Raw genomic sequence first — 22,465 nt, 5'->3', positions numbered from 1 at the left:
CGATTCCAGCGAAAACGAGCGAGATGTGGATTTTGCCCTTTACTCACTAGCAGGGACCCACTGGTAACCATTGGCAACAAGAATGTGGCTGAATTCGCCTTCATCGTCGGACGTTTTCTACGTTGTTGACAATGTCAACATCTCGCTAGGGCAGAAAGTTTCAATCTGTACCGATGGTTTTCCGGACAGAAAGACACTATTTACTTTCCTACATATTACCACTTAGCCCTGCTTGGATTTTTTTGAAGTATGTGTGTGTAAAGAGTAGATATATCTTATGTTAGGTCTTTATGTCTTTACGACAAGAAAAAGAGAGCTATATCATGTCTTTCTGACGAATAAAGAAAGTACAATGTAAGTGATCACGTTTTTGTTTTCCTTATGATACTGCAATTTGAAGTTATCTAACGCTGATATGAACATCTTTTTTTACCTATGATTATGTATATACGTAATATGTATATATTACTCTTCATCGTTCCAAAAGTAGTTACTATTTCCTTTTATTTGGAGCTTAAAATTTACTTGGCTGTATCCAGCCAGATGAACACACACATAGACACAGTTGCCATGAAGCAATCTACTGCTGATATGAACTCATTGATAAAATGATGTCACATTCCAGTAATTGTGTCCCCCCCCCCCTTGGATATTTTCTCACGAGGTGTTGCCTATTTAGCATATCATTTTTTTTTTGTTTACCAATTGGCCTCATTCACATCTGTACCCCTAGCTTGCCCATTTCACATCGTACACAAAGTTTATATAGGAAGATGATTAATGCTAGTGAAAACCGATGTGAACAGTGCAATGACACTGCACATAAGGATAAGTAATTCTGTTCATAATATTAAGGTTATTCATCAACTTTATGTATCAGAGTAGCCATATCATATAAATCAACAGGTGATTTTTTTCATTTGATTGTTCCTTAGGAGGTCAGTTATTTCCCCCCTCCCCCATCTTCTGTATTCACCATTTTCTTATTTCCGTTCCGCGTATTTTTCTCATCATTCTGTGTGTGTGTTTTTGTTTTTGTTTTTTCATTCCTGTCCTTCCACAATTCTCCGTTCTCATCCTAATCGCTTCTTCACCCGTCTCCTCTCCATAATTTGCCGTTTCTTTTTTTTGGAAGAATTCTTCACTGAGCGACCTACCTGTAACCAGTCAATTAGTGGCGGAGATGGAGACGTTATATTTCTGTTTCCATGTAGGGCCTGTACATGCCTGTACGCACACTTACTTGGCCATCCTAATTGCTTTTCCATTAATGTCAAACCGTATGCCTCGGGCATTTCGATTGACTGCGAGAGAGAGAGGGTGGTAGGGTGGTGGAGGAAAAAAAGATGGGAGGGGGAGGGTAAGATCGAGAGACGGGGGGGGGGGGGGTGGGGGAGGAGGACGAGAGGAGATGGAGAGAGGGATAGAGAGAAGGCGACGTTAATGAGTCCGAAATTCTCAGGCTCGAAATTTGAGCCTGCCGAAAACATTTCATGTCCTTATATTCCATTTTGTCGTGTTACAGTCTTTTTTTTCTTTAACATTGTAAATTGGTCGCCCCTCTCCCCAAAGTTCTAAGATATTTTCGTGTCCTCACTCGGCCAAAGACTGACAGAAATGGTGTTAGACATCAGGGGCAAATGGCCCCTTATTTTTCCTCTGTCTTATCTGTACCAACTCATCATGCTTTACGTTTTGCACTTTACATATTTCAATTATTCATTTAATGAGACTTGCGTCCCATTTAAGCATGTTGTATGCGAGGCAAATGATGAAACATCCGTTCTTGTAGCATGTGTAACGACTTGCTCAATCTGCGCAGGATGACGCGACAGTGAGTTATCGATCTGCATTAAGCTGTAAAGTGAACAGGCATCAATCTAACCGTGTATTTGAATGATGTTTGCTGGCATTTCGCCAGGCGACAACTCCAAGACTGCTGTCTTGTTGTTTGTTTGTTTGTGTGTGTGTGTGTGTGTGCTGTAGGCCCCCTATGTGTTTGCGTATGTGTCTGCGTGTGAATGTGTGTGTATCTTTTTCAAGACATGTCTGTCACGTTTTATCTTTCGCACACTTCCCGAATGTGCCTTGTTGAATTATCAACGCTTCCTATTCTTTTTAACTCATTTTGCTAGTTCTGCCAGACTAATTTCCTCCTTTCCGATATTCTTACTCTTTTGCTGTCTCTTTCTTTCTTCCTTTCTCTCTCACTCTCTCTTGTTCTTTCTTGTTGTTGTCTCTCTCTCTCTCTCTTTGTCCTTCGTAAACTTGCCAAACTCAGATTGCAAGTACCATTAGCAAGATTGTGTTTTCAATTGAGGAAAGGTTGCTCATTGTTACTGCAGATGGAAACTAGAACTCACACTTTGCTTCGTTTCATTTTGTAGCATATGTTTTCCAAGAGACACGTTCATTTAGCACGTATGTATCGAACCATTCATCAGAAATGCGTTCAACTACATGCCTTTGTTCAATGCAACGCAGCGACGAAATATAGAACGATTGTGAATTATGAAATGTAGGCATGTTTATGAATTATATATAATGAATGTGTGTGGGGGTGTACGTGTGTGTACATAATACATACATTCACATTGGTGCTTCTCCATCGTGCAAAGGCAATTCATCAAGAAATGTTTAAGAAATACATATATATGTATATACATATAGGTACATTTATTTGCATGTGATTCATTTTTTTTTCTTGAACCATACAAGACGGTATAACATTCTGTTTACGTGATAATGGATGCACCATATAGGCCTATGAATTATAGTAGGAGACGTCATGAATTTCTTTGCTTAATACCACCATCGTGTGAGGAAAAAAATGACAACCCAGAAACCATATCAGAGGGAGAGTTGTCAAACTTCCAATTTTCCGAAGTGACTCCACATAACATATGCGTACATACACTAAGATGCCCTATTGCGTAAACGTATATTAATTATTTTTCTTATTATTTAATGAATGCAAATGTTAAAGAGCTTCTTCTTTTTCTTCTTTTTTTTCGCCAACAATTTTTTCCTGACAATATCGAATTTACATCATCTCCTCAAGCGATAGCAAGGTCTTACTCTAGTCAGTTTCTCCGACATGCATGCGGACATAGGTAGACAGACTCTGCACACGTGGATGGACAGCCCCTCCACTCCTCCCCTTCTCCATCTAATCCCCATTTAGCAGGTAACTTGTATATATGGGGTGTTGAGCTGCGTCTTAATTTTAATGGTTATCTGATCGGTCTTGGCAAGTTTTGCTTTGTTCGTTTAATTGTTGCTGCTTTGTTTTGCTGATGACTTTTTGATGCTTGTATACATGCGACAAAGAACAGCTGTAGAGCCATGACCAATGGTGGTGGCAGACTTGAAGGGTAGTTCTGATTAATTAGTACCATTGCCACATGCATTTTGATCCTTACAGATGTCACCCGTATTCTCAAGAACACACTTGAATGCGTGGCATTAGACCACCTGACCGGTTGAACACTCTGGCCAGGCTCACCAAGTATCCACATTGTTTTATGGAAAACAAGGAAAAGAAAAGAAAGAAAATTGAAATGAGTCGTAAGTGTTATTCTTTGTGTTCACCAACACGTATTATTGCATTTGAAATTGTCTCACATATCAAAATGTAATCATCAGTGGGAAAGGGTATGGTTAGGATTCTAGGAGGATATGTAATACCGTCATTGTGGTATTGTTAGATACGAAGTAAATACAAAGGTATTTTTTAGAAGGACACATTCGGAAGATTAATATCATTTATTCTTTTCTTTGCATGTAAAAAAAAAAAATAAAAGGTCTTCTGAGATCCCGATATCGATGGTCAATTGTAAATCAGTTAATCGTGTAATGCGGAATCTCGCTTTTGATACTTTAAAATTCCAAATCAACAAATACGAACTAAGGCCAGAGGGGATTGATAGTTATCCACCCTGGTGGATGTATATAGTATACATGCCCCTTACTGGGGTAATTCGTTGATTGAACTTCAGACCAATTAATTTCCAAAAAATAGCACCGATATTCCATTACGCGAGAGCCGATGGCTTTGCACCGATATTTAGGTCTTTGCGACGACCGAATCGAGGTTATTCAATAATTACGACACCCTCAGGGATAATCTCTGCTTTAATCAAAAGCAGCCTATTTTTTTTTTTCCGGGGTGGGGGTGTCTTTGCTTGTTTGTTTGGTTTTGTCGGTTAGTATCACATTAACGAATCACGTGAGAGAATATGAAAGTTTCGGCTGACTGAATTTAAATTCAAGTTTGACATGGCCAATGATTTTTCTAGCCTCCATCAAAATCAGTGCAGTTATACAGCGAAGTACAGATTTCATGCCAGTTTGTAATCTAGAAAAGTGAATAAGATGGCATCGATCCTATTCCTAGTGTTATCAATGTAAGTTGCGTGCGAAAGGATTCTTCATTGAATACACTTGATTAATCTCTAATTAAGCAGCGGGAAGCCGGCGAATGAAGAACGGGGACCCTTTTCCGGGTACAACGATCAAACATAGACTGTCCAACGAAGGTCATCTTTGCCCCGTCAAAGAGTCGAGAGCCAATCAAGTCAATGTCGGTTGTCATTAATACTTAATGAAGCAGTCAAAAAGCGTTTGAGGTTACCGGGTGATCGAACCGAATTCGTTTCAATCAACATGTGGGCAAGCTTTCGTTAACGGATTCATCTGAGCGTTGGGGGGGGGGGGGGCTTGACGAAATTGGTGCCTTTCGGAAGCTTTGGTCGGAGCAGGGAGAGAAGTATGTGGTCAAGGCTGACAATGCCACATACCAGTCAGTACCGGTCTTCTCGAACAGTCGGCAGTTAGAGAGTCTCAAACAAGTCTTAGACCTCTTGCCTCGCAACGCGGAAAAGAAGGGATTCAGATTTTTTTCTTTTATTATTCTGGGCCGAATTCGTGATGTCAGCTACAGCTGTATTTTGAAGTAGTAGTCGGATTGTCTCACGCACCTCGTCCAGCCTGTAAAAGTCCTCGACGAAGTAATACTAGTAGTTAAAAGTGCAGCAGGGCGGTACGTGCTTTACGCTGGGCTCTGGTTGCGTGGGGTCGAACTCTTTGTATTGCCACTAGGCCGATTCGGAGTTTCATTTTGCGCATGAGCAGAAAAAGTTCATTTGTACCAAGAGGCATGTGATTGGTTTTTAAATTCACTGGGGTAAGCATCTGTGATGTAATGATTATTCATGTAATCCTTATAAATGCTGCTTGCCAGCACATCCACCCAACAGCAAAAGGGGTATTGTCAATATCAATAAAAAGCAATTGTAATGAAACGGATGCTTTCCAAAGTGTTAATTGACTGATCATTCCGGTCATCTGGTCTACGCAAGGTCATTCTTTGTTTGAACAGGATCGATGAATTCCATAAATTGTTACGTAAAGCTTATGCATTACGTAGGTCTGAAAACGAGTGAAGTGCTCCTCACCTACTGAGAAAGAAGAAAGGTTATTCGTACCCATGTGCCCATTAGCGAACTCTCAACTGGATTATTGTAATGTATGCATACGCTGTACAAGGACCTCATGACAACTCTTGTTCACGTCTGGATAACAAATGCATGTATTCCAGCCAGCACGATCAGTTACATAACATGTCGGAGTATATTTACAATCCAGGGATGGTAAGGGTAGGGGTAGAGAAAATGAGAATGGACATACCGGGAGCTCTTTATGGGAGGTATTATGAAACCTGATGGTTGTTACAGATATCAAAGTCAGATTGACCGTTGAAATAAGCAAGTGGTAATGACATAACAAATAATGGAAAAATGTAATCGTTCGGTTAAAAATGTATTATGTAGTTAGCAATACATGCATGTGGAATATTTCCAAACAGAACAATGGACAGGCACGGGGACACACACAAGTACACACTGACTCATACAATACATCATACATACATACAAACACACTCAAAAGACACATGTAAAAAAGAAGGAGAAAAAAATCTTACAGTTGTTAAAGATAGGTTTCTAGACATCACCTGTGACCATATGGGGGGGGGGGTGGATGACAAACTTATACACTATCAATTAACGAATACAATTATGCTATCGTCTTCGAATTGGCGATTGCGACATGTGTCTGTTATGAGATAGCAGTAACAGGACTGAGTCAATGAATGCCACGATTTTGTTCGTTTTCTCGCGATAAAAGAATGAACAGAGAAGAAGTTCTTATAACGCTTGAAGCATTCCATTTTGAAAATCGACGTCAAGAATTTCAGCAAAGGTGGAAGGTTAGACATCTTCCGTGTAATGCGCCAAATAAGCATCCTCTTTAGTGTGAACCAGATAGGGTTGCGATAGAAATGTTAATGGGATCATCCCCCTTCAAGAATCTGGCCCCCTATGCGGTCCCTCTATATATAGATACGTCCTACAGTCATGGAAAACGGGCGACGCGCCGTCGTAGTCCCACTCATTGATTTTGCTTGCCTGACATTTAGCCCCCTAACTTGTCACTTCAGCCGTGGGACACCATTTGATTACAACGCCAGATCAGGAGTAACCGGACCTCGACCCAATCGACGAATGTACGTCAATCAAACCCTGACTGCATTTCTAGAGGGCTGCCCCCTTTTCACTGGGAAAATAAACACTGTATATACCAGGCAGAACGTAAAGTAACAGAGTGATGGCCTTGTACGATGCGCCGCCTCTGCATTTTTGGGGCAACTTTTTGAAGCGTTGGTGACCATGCCTTTCCAAAAATCGATCTCACGCCCTGATGTCCGGTTGTTTTGTTTAGTTTTTCTTTTCTTTTTTTTTATGTCCAAGCTTTTAAGTACATTACCAAACGTTCACAACGATCGAGACCTGAGCAGGTCGTCAAAATATCAACATATTTGCTAGTGTTCCACGAAACACATTGATATCCGAACGCCATTGTAGAGAAACTTGCATTATGCTCAAGTCGACTTTTAGTCTTTTTGTATCATCTTTGATTTACTTTTGAATGATTTTAGCGCGATTTTGAGGTCATGGTTTTGACAGGTTTAACAAAAAAGGGAAAAATTGATAGAGAAAGAAAACAAAAAACGTTGATGCGAAATTTGCGGTTTTATACATTATATGCAAATACGATTGAATCTCTCTACCACTCACTCTGATGTCCTGTACACAATTTTTTGTTGTAAGCAATACCGTAAATGTTACTCATCTCTACAAGGAAACAATTTGCTTATGCAGTACACGGCCAAAGATCTGTAGAGTCGAAAAGATTTTTCCCCATTCGCATGATTTGGATCATTGAGGAAAAAAAGACATAACATTGTGAAGAAGTATATAAGCCACTGTAAAAAAAAAAAAAAAAAACCACACACACACACATACACACACAGAGAAGAAAAAAACCAATCATGCCGTGGCGTCATCCAGTGACATTTCTTCATGTCTTAAGTGTAATGGTCATCGTTTCATGATTTGTGTAAATTTAATGTGGTTTGGCGCTTTATATTTTGACTTTAACCATTCATCGGTAGCTTTGATTAGAGTGGTACACATTTCATTTCATTTCATTTCATTTCATTTCGTTTAGTTTTGTTTTTATCCCTCCAACAGTTTTAAAAAGGCTGGCTAAATTTATAACTAGTGGTTCGTTTTTTTTTCAATCACAAAACAGTTAAGAAGATTACACTTCCTGTTATTATTTCACATTGGCAGTTTTTGTGGTCTTACCCCGATGATTATTCTTAACCCATTTGTTTATACATATTTTTTTTTCATATTTCATTTCATTCAGTACAACCCTAATCGTCTTGTCATGCACGAGTAAGGCTGTATGGTGAACGAATTCATTAGCTGTGAGTGGTTGTGTGTTAAGTGTGAAATTACGTACACATTATTGCGTTCTTTCAATTTCCAGCACCTCATAATGTTGCATATCTTTGTAAGCAGCGCATATACCGAGGGTGTTTCTTCAGCTTGACTGTGTTCCCAGACTATGTGATTCATGTTAGTTGAACTTTGTCTATATGGGCGATCCCTGGGGGGACGCACCCCGTGTTAAATGGGCCGCATCCCTAATTCACTCGGCAGGGGGGAGTGCATGTGATGGGCGTATTAGATCACGGATGAACGACCGCATCATGCTCGGTGCATGGATTTTGAAGGTTTATTTAGGCATCAGCGTCGACATGGAACCAGTACATTAAAAGGACAGAGAGAGAGGGGGGGGGGTGGAGGAAGGGTTTGGAGAGGTGGATGAGACTATAAACAAAAAAAAAGAAAGAATGAGGATGAGAAGCAAAATAGACCGGAGAACACGCATTTATAAGCTGTCCTGCAGATGCATAAACCTACAGTACGGTGACGGTACACTCCACTCACTTCTCTTGAGACATCGTTTGGCGAGGTGCGATCAAGGAGATGGAAACCCTTCCCTGGTCTGAATAGGTCGACAAACAAACAAACAAACAAACAAACAAATAGAATTAGAAGACAAGTGCTCTCAAGATCACGTAGTGGTCGATATGCAAGGGGTAGTGATAAGAGAAGAGGGCAGCATCAAAGTCAGAGAATAGACACGTCACAATGGAAAAAAAAATGACATACTGACAGAGACAGGTCGTTGCTAGGGCAACAAGCAACATGATACGAAGGAGATGGCAAGGAGGGCGCCAAGAGAAACTCCAGAGTTCTCGGAAAAAAGAGAAAAAGTATAAGGAGACGGGAAAAGAGGTATGGGGTGGGGAAATGTCCTCTGGCACATGCGAATAATATGATAAGGATGAAATCATTCTCGTTATGGGATCTATGCAGAGATCAAGCGAATTCCCCCCAAGGGGGTGGTCTTGCGATCCTCCGAGCACTACCAGGACTTCACACGCGATTAAGCTTTCCATTACCTTAATGCACCCTCCCCGTGTCGCGCCTCTTCATCACACATTGGCGCGCACGAGCTAAAGGGAAAAAGCTGGGTTAAACAACGCGAGGAGGAGCGGATAATGATTTCTAACGTTGAAGGGATTTGCCCTTTTTTTCTTGATCTCTTTTTACCCCCGTTCCGATACTACCTCAGCTCCAAAATTGATACTTTAGCCATGCAGAGGGATTGGACCGCGTTACTCAAAAGCAATTTGGCATGGATTTTGCTGGTCCACTTTCGACGAAATTTTTGTAACACCAAAATCATATCATGGACGGTCATATTTCATGCTAATGCCGCATCCCTTCACGGAAGAGCAGGGTTAAAGTTCCATGAAAGGGCTCCATCTCATTATTTCGTGGTATGGCAGTATTCATCTTTTGTATTGTGGAAATCCGAGGCAAAAAAGTGACCTTGCATGAGATACGTATGAATCTTTGGCGTGATATTAACCAGAAAACGCAGTAAATTGTCTAGAGTACCAGTGAGAGATACAATTGGTGCCGTTGGGTGGATCCCGTTTTAATGTCAACAGAGTCACCAGAGAGGTGTACATTATGGAGAAACTACTAAGAACAGATTGTCACAGATCTCACTTATGCAACCACCACGTTATAACGAGAACGCACCGAGGTATGTCGTTTTCCTCGTCTTCTTTCAATCAGACTGGTAAATGGTAAATGGTCCCTACTTACCAGAGGTAGTTTGTAATGATGCTCGAAATTCATTCGTGCGTCGAATCTGTTGTTACGCAACGCATGTCATGTGCCCAATTTCAACGAAAGAAAGGGAGCGGGGGAAGAAGAGGGGTCGAGAGAGATCTTTAAATTACGAACTTGCACACAGCGATTCATGTCATGATGAGCAATATAGTTTAATTTCCATGATTTCTTATCTAACTCTCTCATCCTCCTCACATGATGATATAAGAGTATGTTACCAGCGGCGCTCTTTATCTTTTCGTCAACAATGTCGGTACTTCTTTGCTCATAGCGCAATGTGCATAGATATAGCCTGGTTTCAGAGGTTGCTCATGCGGCTCGTGCACCTCATGAGACACTCTTTTGAACATGAAGTGCGTTGTTAGAATTTGGAGCAGTGTGTATGCTGATGTAGATACTTACCGCCGTATAGCTTCTTGATTAAACCCTACAAAGTAAACATGGCCCCCGCCGCTAACTGCATTATTTGTCCCCCACACCATTAATAGATCACGTGATCAGGCTGGTGTTTGCCCTATTAGACCGATAGATGTCTACACACGATGCCGAAATGATTTTCAGCAAACAATACCAAGTTGATATCTAAACATCTCATACATTATATCCCTCTCCACTACTGCTATTACTGGATGCAGCAAAGGAAAAGACACTTATACAACTTGTCATACGTCAGGGAGAGAAGTGGTGTTGGTTTTCATTTCAATTCCAATTTCAATCTATTTCGTCAACATTCATTATCAAGAATAGAATATACAAACGAATATACAACCACTAAAGTGGAGATTTTGGTAAAATTAGATTTTCTGCAAAAAAAAAATCAAGTTTTACAAACAAATTAGTGAATCATGTGGATACAAAAATGCAGCGAATTATTGTTTTTCATCTCCCATAACATGTTATCTATTACAGGAGCCGTTACAATAAATAGACACAAGGACGCCTTATCGGTGAGATCAGCGTCCTTTCCTCGTTACAAAACGACTAAAACCGTGCTCTTGGATTTTCATACAAAAGGAGGGGAAAAGTATAAATGCGGGAGGGGGAAGGGGCCCATGAGTGGCCTGGTTGATTTTACACATAAGGGATAATTACCCTATTAATGAGCTAATGTTAAAAATCATAATGAATTCACATGACCATGTCCTTCTGTAGTAGTTGTTGTCAATTCTCCCATCTACATTCGAAGAATATTTGGGTCCTGATTTATTCCACCAGTATTTATTACTCACTTTCTCGCTCTCTCGACAAACACCCACACACATACACACACACACACACACACACACACACACACACACACACACACACACACACACACACACACACACACACATATATATATATATATATATATATATATATATATATATGTACATGTATATATATATATATATATATATATATATATATATATATATATATACATATATATATATATAATTCAATAACGTGGTAGGCAAAGAGGAATGCTTCAAATATTAGAGAGAGAGAGAGAGGGAGCAAACAAATGATGAGCACACATATATATATAGACACACATAACATACACACATACATTCCAATAAAGAATTACCCATTATATTACTCATTACATAGCTAAATAGATTAACTACAGCAGGAAATTTGTGAAGGTCCCTGATTAGCCCTCCCAATAGTCCATTTATATCAACGCCATTCTCACTCTCTTAAATATTACCTCGCCTCTAACCGATTTGGCCCTTGTGCAGGGTCTTAAAAGCTTTGAAGTATTGGGCCAGTTGTGTCTAGGCTAGTCCTTGTCGCACCATCCCTTTTTTTTTTTTTTCGTCACGTGCATTTTCAGTCGCTCCATATTATGATTTATGCTCTTTATGCATAATGTCCTGTGAAATTTTACTGGGAACCTAATATTCTTGGATGAAAAAAGTGGAAATAAAGTTTGAATTTGAATTTGGATTTGATTTGCACACCTGTGTTTTATTGGCATGCACATCCTACTGGGGATAAAGGGTATTGATGAAACTGGTTAAATTCACTCTAAAATTTCCATAAAACCAGATAGAAATACACAAATTCATTGACAATCTTAGAGAAGTAAAGAAATTTATTTTCGGAAACATAGAGCAATTTTAAGAATCACTTATACGTTTAGCAAAAAAGGGCTTTTTTAGTATTCTGCAAACGGCATCTTAATTATATTTACACAGCAAGGGACTAAAACAAAAGAGGATGATTTACTCTTTACCTTGTAAAACTCTATAAACGAATAGTCAAATTCACAAAAAGATACAGCACCAAATCTCACATATATGATTTCTGGAACATACTGATTTAATTCTCTCTCATAATCGGAATAGTCTATAGCTCATACTATTGTTTTGGACAGACACATTCTATATCCGTAAGCAGACGGCGCACAAATAATCATGATTTCAACAAGTTTAGTATATATGCAAAATTTTAGCTGCCTTTTGTATGGAACATTGAAGTTAAAAAATAGCAATTTTGTGGAGATCTGGGAATCCAGCATTGTAGGAAAGTGCACGTCAATCTCTCCTTCGAGTGAATACACTATCACTCAAGCAGCACGATTGTTCTAATCAATTTGCGTCGAGAAGAGTACATTAAACTTTTGTGTTAACCATCTGCGCCAAGATTGGCAGTCGCCTGGTTACACTGCATGCCGCACTTCCCTCAAATGAAGGTAAGGAGGGGGTACGCGAACACACAATGTTGGCCAACTGTGACGCATGTGAGTTGATGATAATTGGAGGATGCCTGATCTAACACCTCCTTGTGTTGTATTCTACTATTTTTAGCCATCAAACGCCCCGCGACAAGTACTGGTGCCCGCCCCAGAGTCTGCACTCCTTGGCATTCTTTCCTCATGAGGGTCGCACTCTCCTCGGCGTTGGGTTTCCAAGCGGAGCCAAAACTGACGCATTGCTGCCAAGCACACAGATAAAGAACGAAGCCAATAAATGCTGGAAATGTGTCGGGGCAGCATCTCTAACCATTAAGCCTGTCGACACGTCGCTGTGCTTCATTAAAGGGCAATCGATTATCATAACTGTCATTTGTCACACTATTGTTAGGCGGACGTCCATTTTGGTGAACGCCTGCCCCAGCGGTGCGCCCACAATCACACATGGGCCCCGATGGGAAATCAGCTCACACGAATTTGTTATATATGATACATCCTGTGCTATAAAGAATGTATCTATCGGCTACGTTAACCTACTTCCTGGAGTGAAAAAAAAAGAAACATAACTCAGAAGAGCCGTGGCACCTCAGACAGTGCGGACGCAATTAACAACTTCATTTTCTTCACGAAATCGGGCTCACAAAGTGGCGGGGGGAGAGGGTATCATTGTGGAAAAAAAGATTGGGAAACCCTGGCGACTGTGTCGCATGACTCGGATTCATTCTATTCATTTTTTTTACACCGATTCGTAGAAAACCGAGGCACTATTATGTGCTCTTCAACGCAACCGTTCCCAGAAGGCCTTGCGTTTCATTATGGCCGCCCAAAACAGCGTCGCATCATATTTCCCAAAAAGCACTCCCATGGACTATAACACACCTTCTCCATCATCGTGGTTGGTTGTCGACGTCATAATCGTTCCATCGGTTGCTACGGTATGTTACCTGCTGTCACCTGGCACTGCCATATCATATTTCTAATCCTCCCGGACCCCCTTGCTTAATTTTTCAGCCCATTCATTATGTGAGCCCGTTGCTCTCACGTACTTGATAAATAGTTTCACACGTTGATGTCTTCAACCTCCCCTCCTAAAATTCGTCTCTTCCACCATTAGATTTGGTGCCAACTTGTTTTTGTTTCTGTTTGTACTTTTGTTGGGGTTAACAAAAAACTGATAACTTGCGCACCTAGAGTCAATTCCATTTTCCTCATACGAATATCCGTCAAACTTGATGCAGAAGCCCTTTTGCCAGAGACCCCCCCCCCCCCCCCTCTTCCTGGTACTTCTAAACTGATTTCTTTTGGCATTGCAATGTAATGGTTATGGGTTTAGCGTTGTTTAATACCAGTCATAGTATAGTAGTAGTAATATTAATGATAATGATGATGATGTTGATAACAGTGGTAACAATACTTATAGTGAAAGTATTAGTAATGATGTTAAGTTAATTTTGATAATGAGCAGAAGAAGCAATTCAACAGTTTTTCTTTTTTAATGGCACAGTGTTCAGAATGTATCTTTGACAAAGTGCCATAAGGTGATGGAGCAGACGCAACATGAGATTAGTTCGTGAAAAAAGTTTTGGTTGTGAAGAAAGCCTACCCTCACACGACCAAAACATTCAATAGACCCGACACATTTCGATATGACTTTCTGATTCGAATGTTTCGTATGACCTGCCCTGCCCTGATGCATGGGTTGGTAGATTGATCCCCAGTATACTCGGGGTATCAGCTCGTCCTCAACGGGTTAAGACCAAGAGCAAGGTTAATATTACCAAAATGGAACTCAAATACGAAGACATTGTGATTAGTATTACTTGCTGATGTACGGATGGTTTGTCATAGCCTATGAAAAGTGCCAACTGATATTCAGCTTTTAAAGAAAAAAATCGTTTATACCTCGTTTAAAGACAAAAAAACCTTGATGGGTTGGTAGACTGAAGTAGTATACTCCTTCCCCTGTCATTGCTATTTGTTAATTGGTGCAACCATACGGTCGCAGACTATATTGACAATACATTGATCATGTGAGGAACCCAGTGCTTTTAATAGCATTTTCACGAAAAGATGTGGATTGTTTTGGGATGTGTCAATCAAAAGCTGACAGCTTTGTCAGACAAAACAAAACTGTAACAAATTAATTTGTGGCCATCATATCATGATGTGTCACGGTACGTGATCTCGTGTGTCCGGAATCATTTCATTCCCTAATTTGAAGCGAATTTGTCACAAATATAAAAAAGATACTTAACTCATTGAAAGAGAAGCTACTGTCGGAATTGTAATGGAATCACCTTGAACGCATTTGCAGTATAATATGGCAATTGGTCGACTAATTAGACTAATAGATGCAATTATACTGTTGAGTTGGAACAGACAATAACACAAACAACTACATAAAAATATGGGCTTTCAAAATGAGATCGGAAACACGAACTGAGGAGAGTTCAATGAAGGGATTCATTATAACATCAGTCATCCTTAATGAAACTAAGGACCAGAGAGATCGTTTGAGCGCGTTGCCATGCCCACTTTGCTGAATTAAGGGCGGGTCAGTATATCCCGTATACTCGATCGGGTATGTTTTGCTATATGTGTATGTTCAGGACAAGAGAATCGTTAAGACCGAAAGCCGGGCTTGAAGGTTTATACCTTAATTTGATCCTTCGTATTGACACACTCCTGTCCGGAAAGGAGAATTTGTTGAGAATCGAGCAAAGTCGTGACAAATTGTTGGCCGGCCATTGATTAAAAAAAAAGGGGGGGGGGATATTTAGCCTCATAGTCCATGACACATCTTCGTTTAGCCCCTCCAGCAGGATTCATGTCAGGTTTTTTTTTTATTGATCTGCCTGCTTTCTAATGTCTATTTTTTTTTTGTTCCATGAAGGAATAGTTTCTCTGATTCTTTGTTCATAATGTATGCATTAATACATGAATGTACATGATTTCCAATGGTTTTACTCTTCCCTTTCTCTCTCTCACTCACTCCTAGTCTATTCTATCTGTTTCTAAATCCAATAGTCATGGTTGTTTATAACCGATGAAAAGCAGCGGATGGTATACCCTCTCCGGTATTATGACATGATGATGTATCTGTTTGTACATTTCCAAATTATCGGCTTAGCTATGTCTAATTTGGAATAGTTTGGTTTCATCAATAAATTTTTGTCTGCTAATTCTTTCCGTGCTGACGGTGAACACCTGTATAACGTCAATAGCACTTTTAGACGGCGGCCCTGAGAGAGCATAATGAGATAAGATAATAAAATTTACAGACGTTGCCAAAGAGATACAAAACAACAAGTGATAATTAATTCCATGTCATAGTGCTCCATGTTATCTATTACACAGAGCAGAGTACCATATGGTTGCAAAATGGTGATGTGTGAGTTGGAAGGGGAGAAGTGCAGGAGAGTGGCATCGTGTGCAGAGCTCGGCTTACATGGAGGCTCCAGCAATATCAAAAACAAGATTGCTATATAATGCTCACAATAATTTGTGCGTTTAAAGAAATATAATGCTCTACCGGGAGTCTTGTTCGATGCTGTCTTTCATACACTCGAATCATTTGGATGCTGTTTAATTATATAGTTTACTGCTCGTTTCCATGGATTCTTCTTGTTTATTGCACCACGTGGCCTGACTTTATCCCATATCTATTCGAGTGCAATAAATGCACGAGAGAAAGTCCGTGAGTGTTAATACATACACAGTGTTCTATGGCAAAAAGGGATGAGGAAAAGAGAATATAGCGAGAAAAGAAGAATGTTGACCTGAATGCACTTTCGGGCAACCCTAAGGTTATTTGGCATTGATTATTTCATTTTCTTGAGATGAACATTTCTCGACCTTTTTGCCCCCCTTACCATTAAACCCCGGCCTCCGCTCTTTCGTTCACCTCGCATCTGTTCCGGCCGAGGGGATCCGATGAAATTTGACGAGCATGAAATTGTCCGCATAATTTACTGACAATCAATGTGTTTCTGCATATATAATATGAAAAAGTCGCTCAAGTTTGCAGTGTCCTCTCGGGGAACTTGTCATCTTTTCCTTCTCTCTCTCCTTCTCTTTCTTTCTCTGTCTTTCTCTTTCTCTCTCGTGCCGTCGGTTGTTGTCGCTCGAAATTTCTACCAAAAGGAAAATGGAGGTACATCACTTCCTTCGTAGTTTGCCATTCCCGAGAGCAAAGCGGAAGAGAAAGAGAGTAAGAGGAGGTAGAAAGATGGATACAGGGAGAAAAATAGGGGGGAGGTAGAGGGAGAGATGGACTGGTGGTGGTGGGGGGGGGGAGGGGAGAGACACATAATAGTGATTAGTATCACGTGTCAGTTTGCCTCCAAGATGGGGAACGTTGAACGAGTGGAGCTGTGAATATCTAGGCAAGAATGTTGTAACATGGCCGGGTGCAGCATGGCGAGCTATCGGGTGACAGTCACTGCACCCTCACTACCCTCATTGAATGATGTTTACTCCGACTTAAGGAGGAACTCCTTGCTCCCACTATAATAGTGTGAAATATGTCGCGAAACGTGCGGGCATCCATGGTATTGCACGCAGCGATAAAAAGAAAAAAATCGAGAGGTGTTGGTAATGTTGATGGATGCGGAGGACTCCGTTTCATGGCGCCTTAATTTAAGTTGCAAGAAAAACAAGACGAATTATAGCTCAGCGGCGAAAGTTTTGATTGATATCAAATGCATTTTCCATCATCGAGTGGACAAATCAAATTGTCAGCTTTGATAAGGAATCTATACTTCTCACACCACTCCAAAAGATTACTAGGCACTAAACATCGTTATTGAACAGTGTGATATATTTCCTCTGACTTATAGGTCACGTTATATGAATGCATGGCAATAATATTGGCAGTGTCTTCGAAATATTTAGACTTTAGTAATCAACTGAGACCATTCTATATTTGACTCTTTGAAAAAAAAAAGAAAACATGAGGGCCTTCTGTCTGCTTACTGACTTACATGATACGAAGACAAGAAGTTTGTAAATCACAGGAATGATACTAGTTAATTGAGGATATACTCCACAGTAGCTACAGGTTGACAATGAAGTGATTTTTCAACACCTTACAACAAGGGACAGAATCCGGAAGTTCGCACAGCTACACGGACTATACACAACCAAGACATTTAACGTATAGTCGCCAAACTGACCCGTAACGTCAAATCCCAAGTGCATAGTTATATTTAGAATCTCCTTTGGGTTTTTTATTTCTCTCTCTCACTCTCTCTCTATCGCTCTCGCTCGCTCTCTCTCTCTCTCTCTCTCTCTCTCTCTCTCTCTATCTATCTATCTCTTATGCATGGAATCATAACTCACCAAGCAGCAGTAAATGGGAAGTTGTGGTCATTTCACGACGCTCTTTTTCTGCCACAAATTCGTGGATTCCATTACCATAAATATATATCTCTGAATAAAAGGTAGTATACACATGGGCTTTGAAACTACTCTGGAAAAGTCTGATGTTCTCGTTTAAAAATGAGAACAACCCATTTGTACGTAAATAAGGTGGTTTTTTTCTCTCTCTCTCTTAACAAAAATGAACAAATAAAATGCCACACTCCAACCCACAAAGAAAAACAAAATGACTTGAGTTACCAGAGGCAATTATGTTTGTCCGCTTCCACTGGATGTCCTTACATGGTATCTGATGGGAAAGCTAAGAGATGTAATAACGCTTACTCCGTCTGGTATATCAGGCCTCGTGGATTCGGACGGGATTGCTAACAAAAATATGATCCCGACCCGAGATTTTCGCCAACCTATAAAAAGGGATCAGAATAGAGCAGCTATGATCACACATGGGATGAGATCACAGCTGCGCTTTCGAAGTACCGGTCAACTCCTGGGATTTTCTATTTATTTATCTATTAATATTTTGTTTTCTTTACAGATTTATTTATTTGTGTATGTATGTATTTGTATCGATTAATCTATTTATTTATTTATCTATTCGTTCATTTATTTATTTTATTTATTTATTTATTTATTCATCTTTTTTGCTGCAGCATGCAGAAATCGTCAATTTGTCGTCATTAAATCGGCAACTCAGATTTACATTGCATATCCTGTCTATGAGAGAAAAATTGGCTTGCACTTGATGAAATCATTATAAATCTGAATAACATTTCCCAACAATAAAAAGTGCCAGTTTGAGAGAGAAATCTCCTGAAATGTATTGATAATTCTACAGTCAGGTTTAGATTTGAATAGCATCTAAAAGGCATTTGGAAATTCAGAAACCAAAACAAGGAATAGTTGACGAACATTAAATGTACCTATGCGAAACATGAACGCCGTAGAATATTTCGACGCGGTGATGCCTAGGAATGAGGACCTATATAAAGTGTATGCATTTAACATTTGTATCCTTACTAATTTCAGAATGTCTCCATTGAACAATTCATCCTTTTCTCACGTATGGTATATGGTATGGTATGATATGGTTTATTAAATGAAATGTTCTCGCAGCCAAAAGGCTGAATTGCAACATTTGTTCACACAATACATAGTTGATTAAAAAAAGAAAGTATTTACAATTTTCAAATCATTCATTACTATTTAAAAAATAACAATTAACATCATTTCCAACATTATTCATTATAAAATATATTACATTCACTACATTCAACACACTGTACGTGACGAATAAACATAAACTGATTACAAGGGACCCATGCGGTTACTTCCTTTTCTTACATTGTATTCACATCTTTCCCCTCCCTCTCTCTCACAAACGCACACACAGGCGCAGACACAGGTACACTCATAAACACATACACACAATCATCTCTTCATCACATCCAATAAGTGACTCTCACACACATAAACACATAGAGACACAACAAATTCTCATTCTCCCACCACACGGCATTACTGATTATAAGTGTACATTCGTCACACTTAAACTGCGTTTTGATCACATAATGTTTACAAACAGTCAAATGTACAATGTAATGAATGTTTACAAATATTGATCGGAGTACAACAAAATTATAGATTCTGCATCATAAAATAATCTGATGCGGTGTGATATCATAAAATATGCCTAATATACTCTCGTACACTGTCATAATATATCTCCGGGAATTAAAAGCAGTATCAAATGAACAAATTCAAATTATCAACAGTTACCACTGAAAAAAAAAAGATGGCTGCGCAAACCTGTTGAAAGGTTGTATGTTTTCCAAGTAAATTGATATTCGTTGGATATTACTTAACAAAAAGAAAATTGTGGCTGCCGGGGTAAGTGAAAAGGAAAAGAAAAAAACATTACCAATAAAAATGTATACATATATCATAAGATTACAAAAATATGCTTTATGCCTACTTTCAGGTCTCGGGAATGTCGCAGACGGGATTTGTCCATAATACGTCTCAATAAAAAAAAAGACTTTGATTCTGAATTAAGATCAAAACATTTCAAAGGCAGACCCAATTGCGCGGAAGACCGAGGCAGTGTGCGTGTTTTAAAAAGGAGATTCTAAACTACCTATTAATTCTGAAGAGGACTTTACAGGTTCCGGTAGGCCGAGGGTTAATTTGCGATATTAAAGGGATCTTACAGTTTATGTGGGGACCTAATTTCAGGTTTCTAACATTTTTTGGTGAGATAATTAGAAAGTTCTTATGAAATATGAAAGAGCATGTAATTCTATAATGAATTCAACGTTTATTTGGAGAAAATTGGTTTTGAAATGGCTGAGATATCCAAGATAAAGCGATTCCAATAAAGTGTGGGACCCACACTTTATAACAGTTGCTTTGTTTTTCTTTGTTTTTGGATGTTTTAGTCATTCCAAACCCGATTTTCGTCAAATAAACTTTCAGTTCCTCTTAAAATGGTATACTCTGTACTATATCATAAATGTTTTCTTGGTATCTCACAAAAAGTTAAAAGCCCAATTCTCATCTCAACCAATACTGTACCATCCCTTTAAGAAACGACACAAAAATCCGGAAACAGGAAAAAGAACAACATCAACAAAGGTATAGACAATCTTGACATTGCCATGTTTCAAGAATGTAGGCCCCCTAATCGAATGTAGGCAAAGTGTTACACAAAATGGCGGGATCCTATTTAGGCGATGTGCTTCTTTTACAAACATTGTAATCTGTCTGCACTGTTTTACCTCTTTATATGCCCAACTACTGCCCACACACAGGTGCAGTGTGGGAACCCGGCGACTACAAAGTGGGTACAACGCGGATTCAGTACGGTTACGACACAGCATCGTCACAGTACATTCCGGTCGTACGTCATCATCCTCGTTGTCGGGTTGTTGTAGTCTTCGTTGTCGCCCTCATTGTCGGTGTCTTAGTTTCAGTTAGTTTAATTTCTCCGCTTGTACAAAATAATGAAACCATTACAACAAAATCAACAATCTTCACATCAAAATATTAACAAGCGTACGTAAAAAATACATATACATGTAATTATATTTATGATATACGAACATACAATTTCAACGTATCTCAAGGTGTACAGTCGAAGGGGACCATTATCCGTTATCCATAAGTAATTTGCGTCTGAACAATGAAACATCTTAGATTTTTTCCTTATTTTTAACTGAAGAAATATAAAACTGACAAACAACTAAACAACTTGAATTTCGAGTATTTTTATATCATCTAGTCGGAAAGGTCGACAAAAGCTGTTTTTGTTGATGGTGCTGTATATTTCCAGTCCAGGATATGGGATGCGGAACGTTCGCGTGATAGTGGTCTGTGGTCTGTGAAGGGAGGGGGGGGGGGGGGGGGAATGAGAGGGCTCCGCCGACTTTTTGAATGTCGAGAGGCTCTCCGTTGGCATGTACACTGAGAGGGGCGTTGGTATGCTGAATTGCTACAAGGGGTATCGATCGGCTTTCTTGCTATCCTCCGGACGCAGCTTAACAGGTGACACTTGAGACTTGGTCTTGGCTCACAGCTCATGCATGTCACACGCGAGGACCTGTATACTCAAAGCGGCTCTCTGGCCTCGTTTTAATCTGTAGCCGAAAGGTTTTGCCTGCTTTCAGGACATATCATACGAATGAAACAATACTGTCAGGGTGATATATATGTTTCATTTTTGCCCCAGTTAGACCTGTCTTCTATTGGCATTGTCAACATTCACGCTAATCGCGCGCGCGCGCGCACACACACACACACACACACACACACAAACACATACACACAAGAAAAAGAATGTGCCAAAATTTGATTTTGCAGTGTATACACACTAAATGCAGAACGAGAAGTTAAGCACAGAATTCTTCAAGGAACCTCATTCGCCACGACTCCACAGTCCCCGGGCTTGTTGTGTTGAGAAAGCTCAGCATTTTATTGGACAAATAAACCCTCACAAACGCATAAACACACATACAGCGTCACACACAGACAGCGTGGTATGTGATGGAACTCTTTCCCATTGTGTGCTCGCCAAAAGACGCAGGTGTTCTCGTTGAGTTCACTGCCGAATGAGGACCACGCAACCTTTTGCGATGCAGCTAGGCGCTGCGTCACGACAAAGCGCATTGCCTGAACTTAAAAAAACCTACTTACGGCCGGGACGACATTGTGCCCTAGAGAAGCATGTGCATTTATACCGAGTCACGTGCTTATCTAACAATGACGATTTGCTTTCACCACAACTTCCCTCGCGATTTCCCGGGGGCCTCCTTCCCTGCCTCGATTCCCCTGGCGAATCCACAGTCCATCGTTCACTGTCAGTATGCTAAGTGTACCCCGAGCATGGCATCTCCTCTTTCGAATCTGGCACGTACAAAATGTTTCATATTTTGATCCGTTTCTGCACTATTCACGCGAGATTGTAGATTCCCCCTTCTTTTTTTTTTTTTTTGCATATTTCTCTCTTTCAAAGAAGGAATGGCCACTCTATTATTTGTCAGCACATATTTGAACAGTCGGACGTAATGGTAGATGGCGGTTTATGACGTTCGGCTTCTTTTATTTCACCTAGCCGGCATTAGTAGTGCGTCCGTCTATCGGATTTCTTATTCAAAGAGACAAAAACTTAGCTGCACTTTGTACGGTGCAGCGTCCATTGAGGATCACGCACGGTTTCACTCCCGTGTATTCCGTAAACGTGTTTCCTTCATTGTGCGAGGCTCTTCGGTGTGGCTAGAAAGTAAATACT

At 40.0% G+C, this 22,465-nt stretch overlaps 1 protein-coding gene across 1 annotated transcript in view; it reads left to right on the top strand.

The window, feature by feature from the left end:
- LOC139741013 (uncharacterized) overlaps positions 1-21,850 on the top strand; it is a 63,875-nt gene extending 42,025 nt beyond the window's left edge. The window contains exons 2-3 of the mRNA XM_071651602.1: positions 20,490-20,650; positions 21,755-21,850. Coding sequence (XP_071507703.1) covers positions 20,490-20,650; positions 21,755-21,850 — 257 coding nt within the window. The remainder of the gene's footprint in view (positions 1-20,489; positions 20,651-21,754) is intronic.
- Positions 21,851-22,465: the final 615 nt, after the last annotated feature.

Source organism: Diadema antillarum, unplaced genomic scaffold (assembly GCF_040938485.1).
Source record: "Diadema antillarum isolate AM-2024a unplaced genomic scaffold, OU_Dant_1.0 seq00000897_RagTag, whole genome shotgun sequence".
NCBI classification, from domain to species: Eukaryota; Metazoa; Echinodermata; class Echinoidea; order Diadematoida; family Diadematidae; genus Diadema; species Diadema antillarum.
This window is presented reverse-complemented; position numbering and strand designations above follow the sequence as displayed.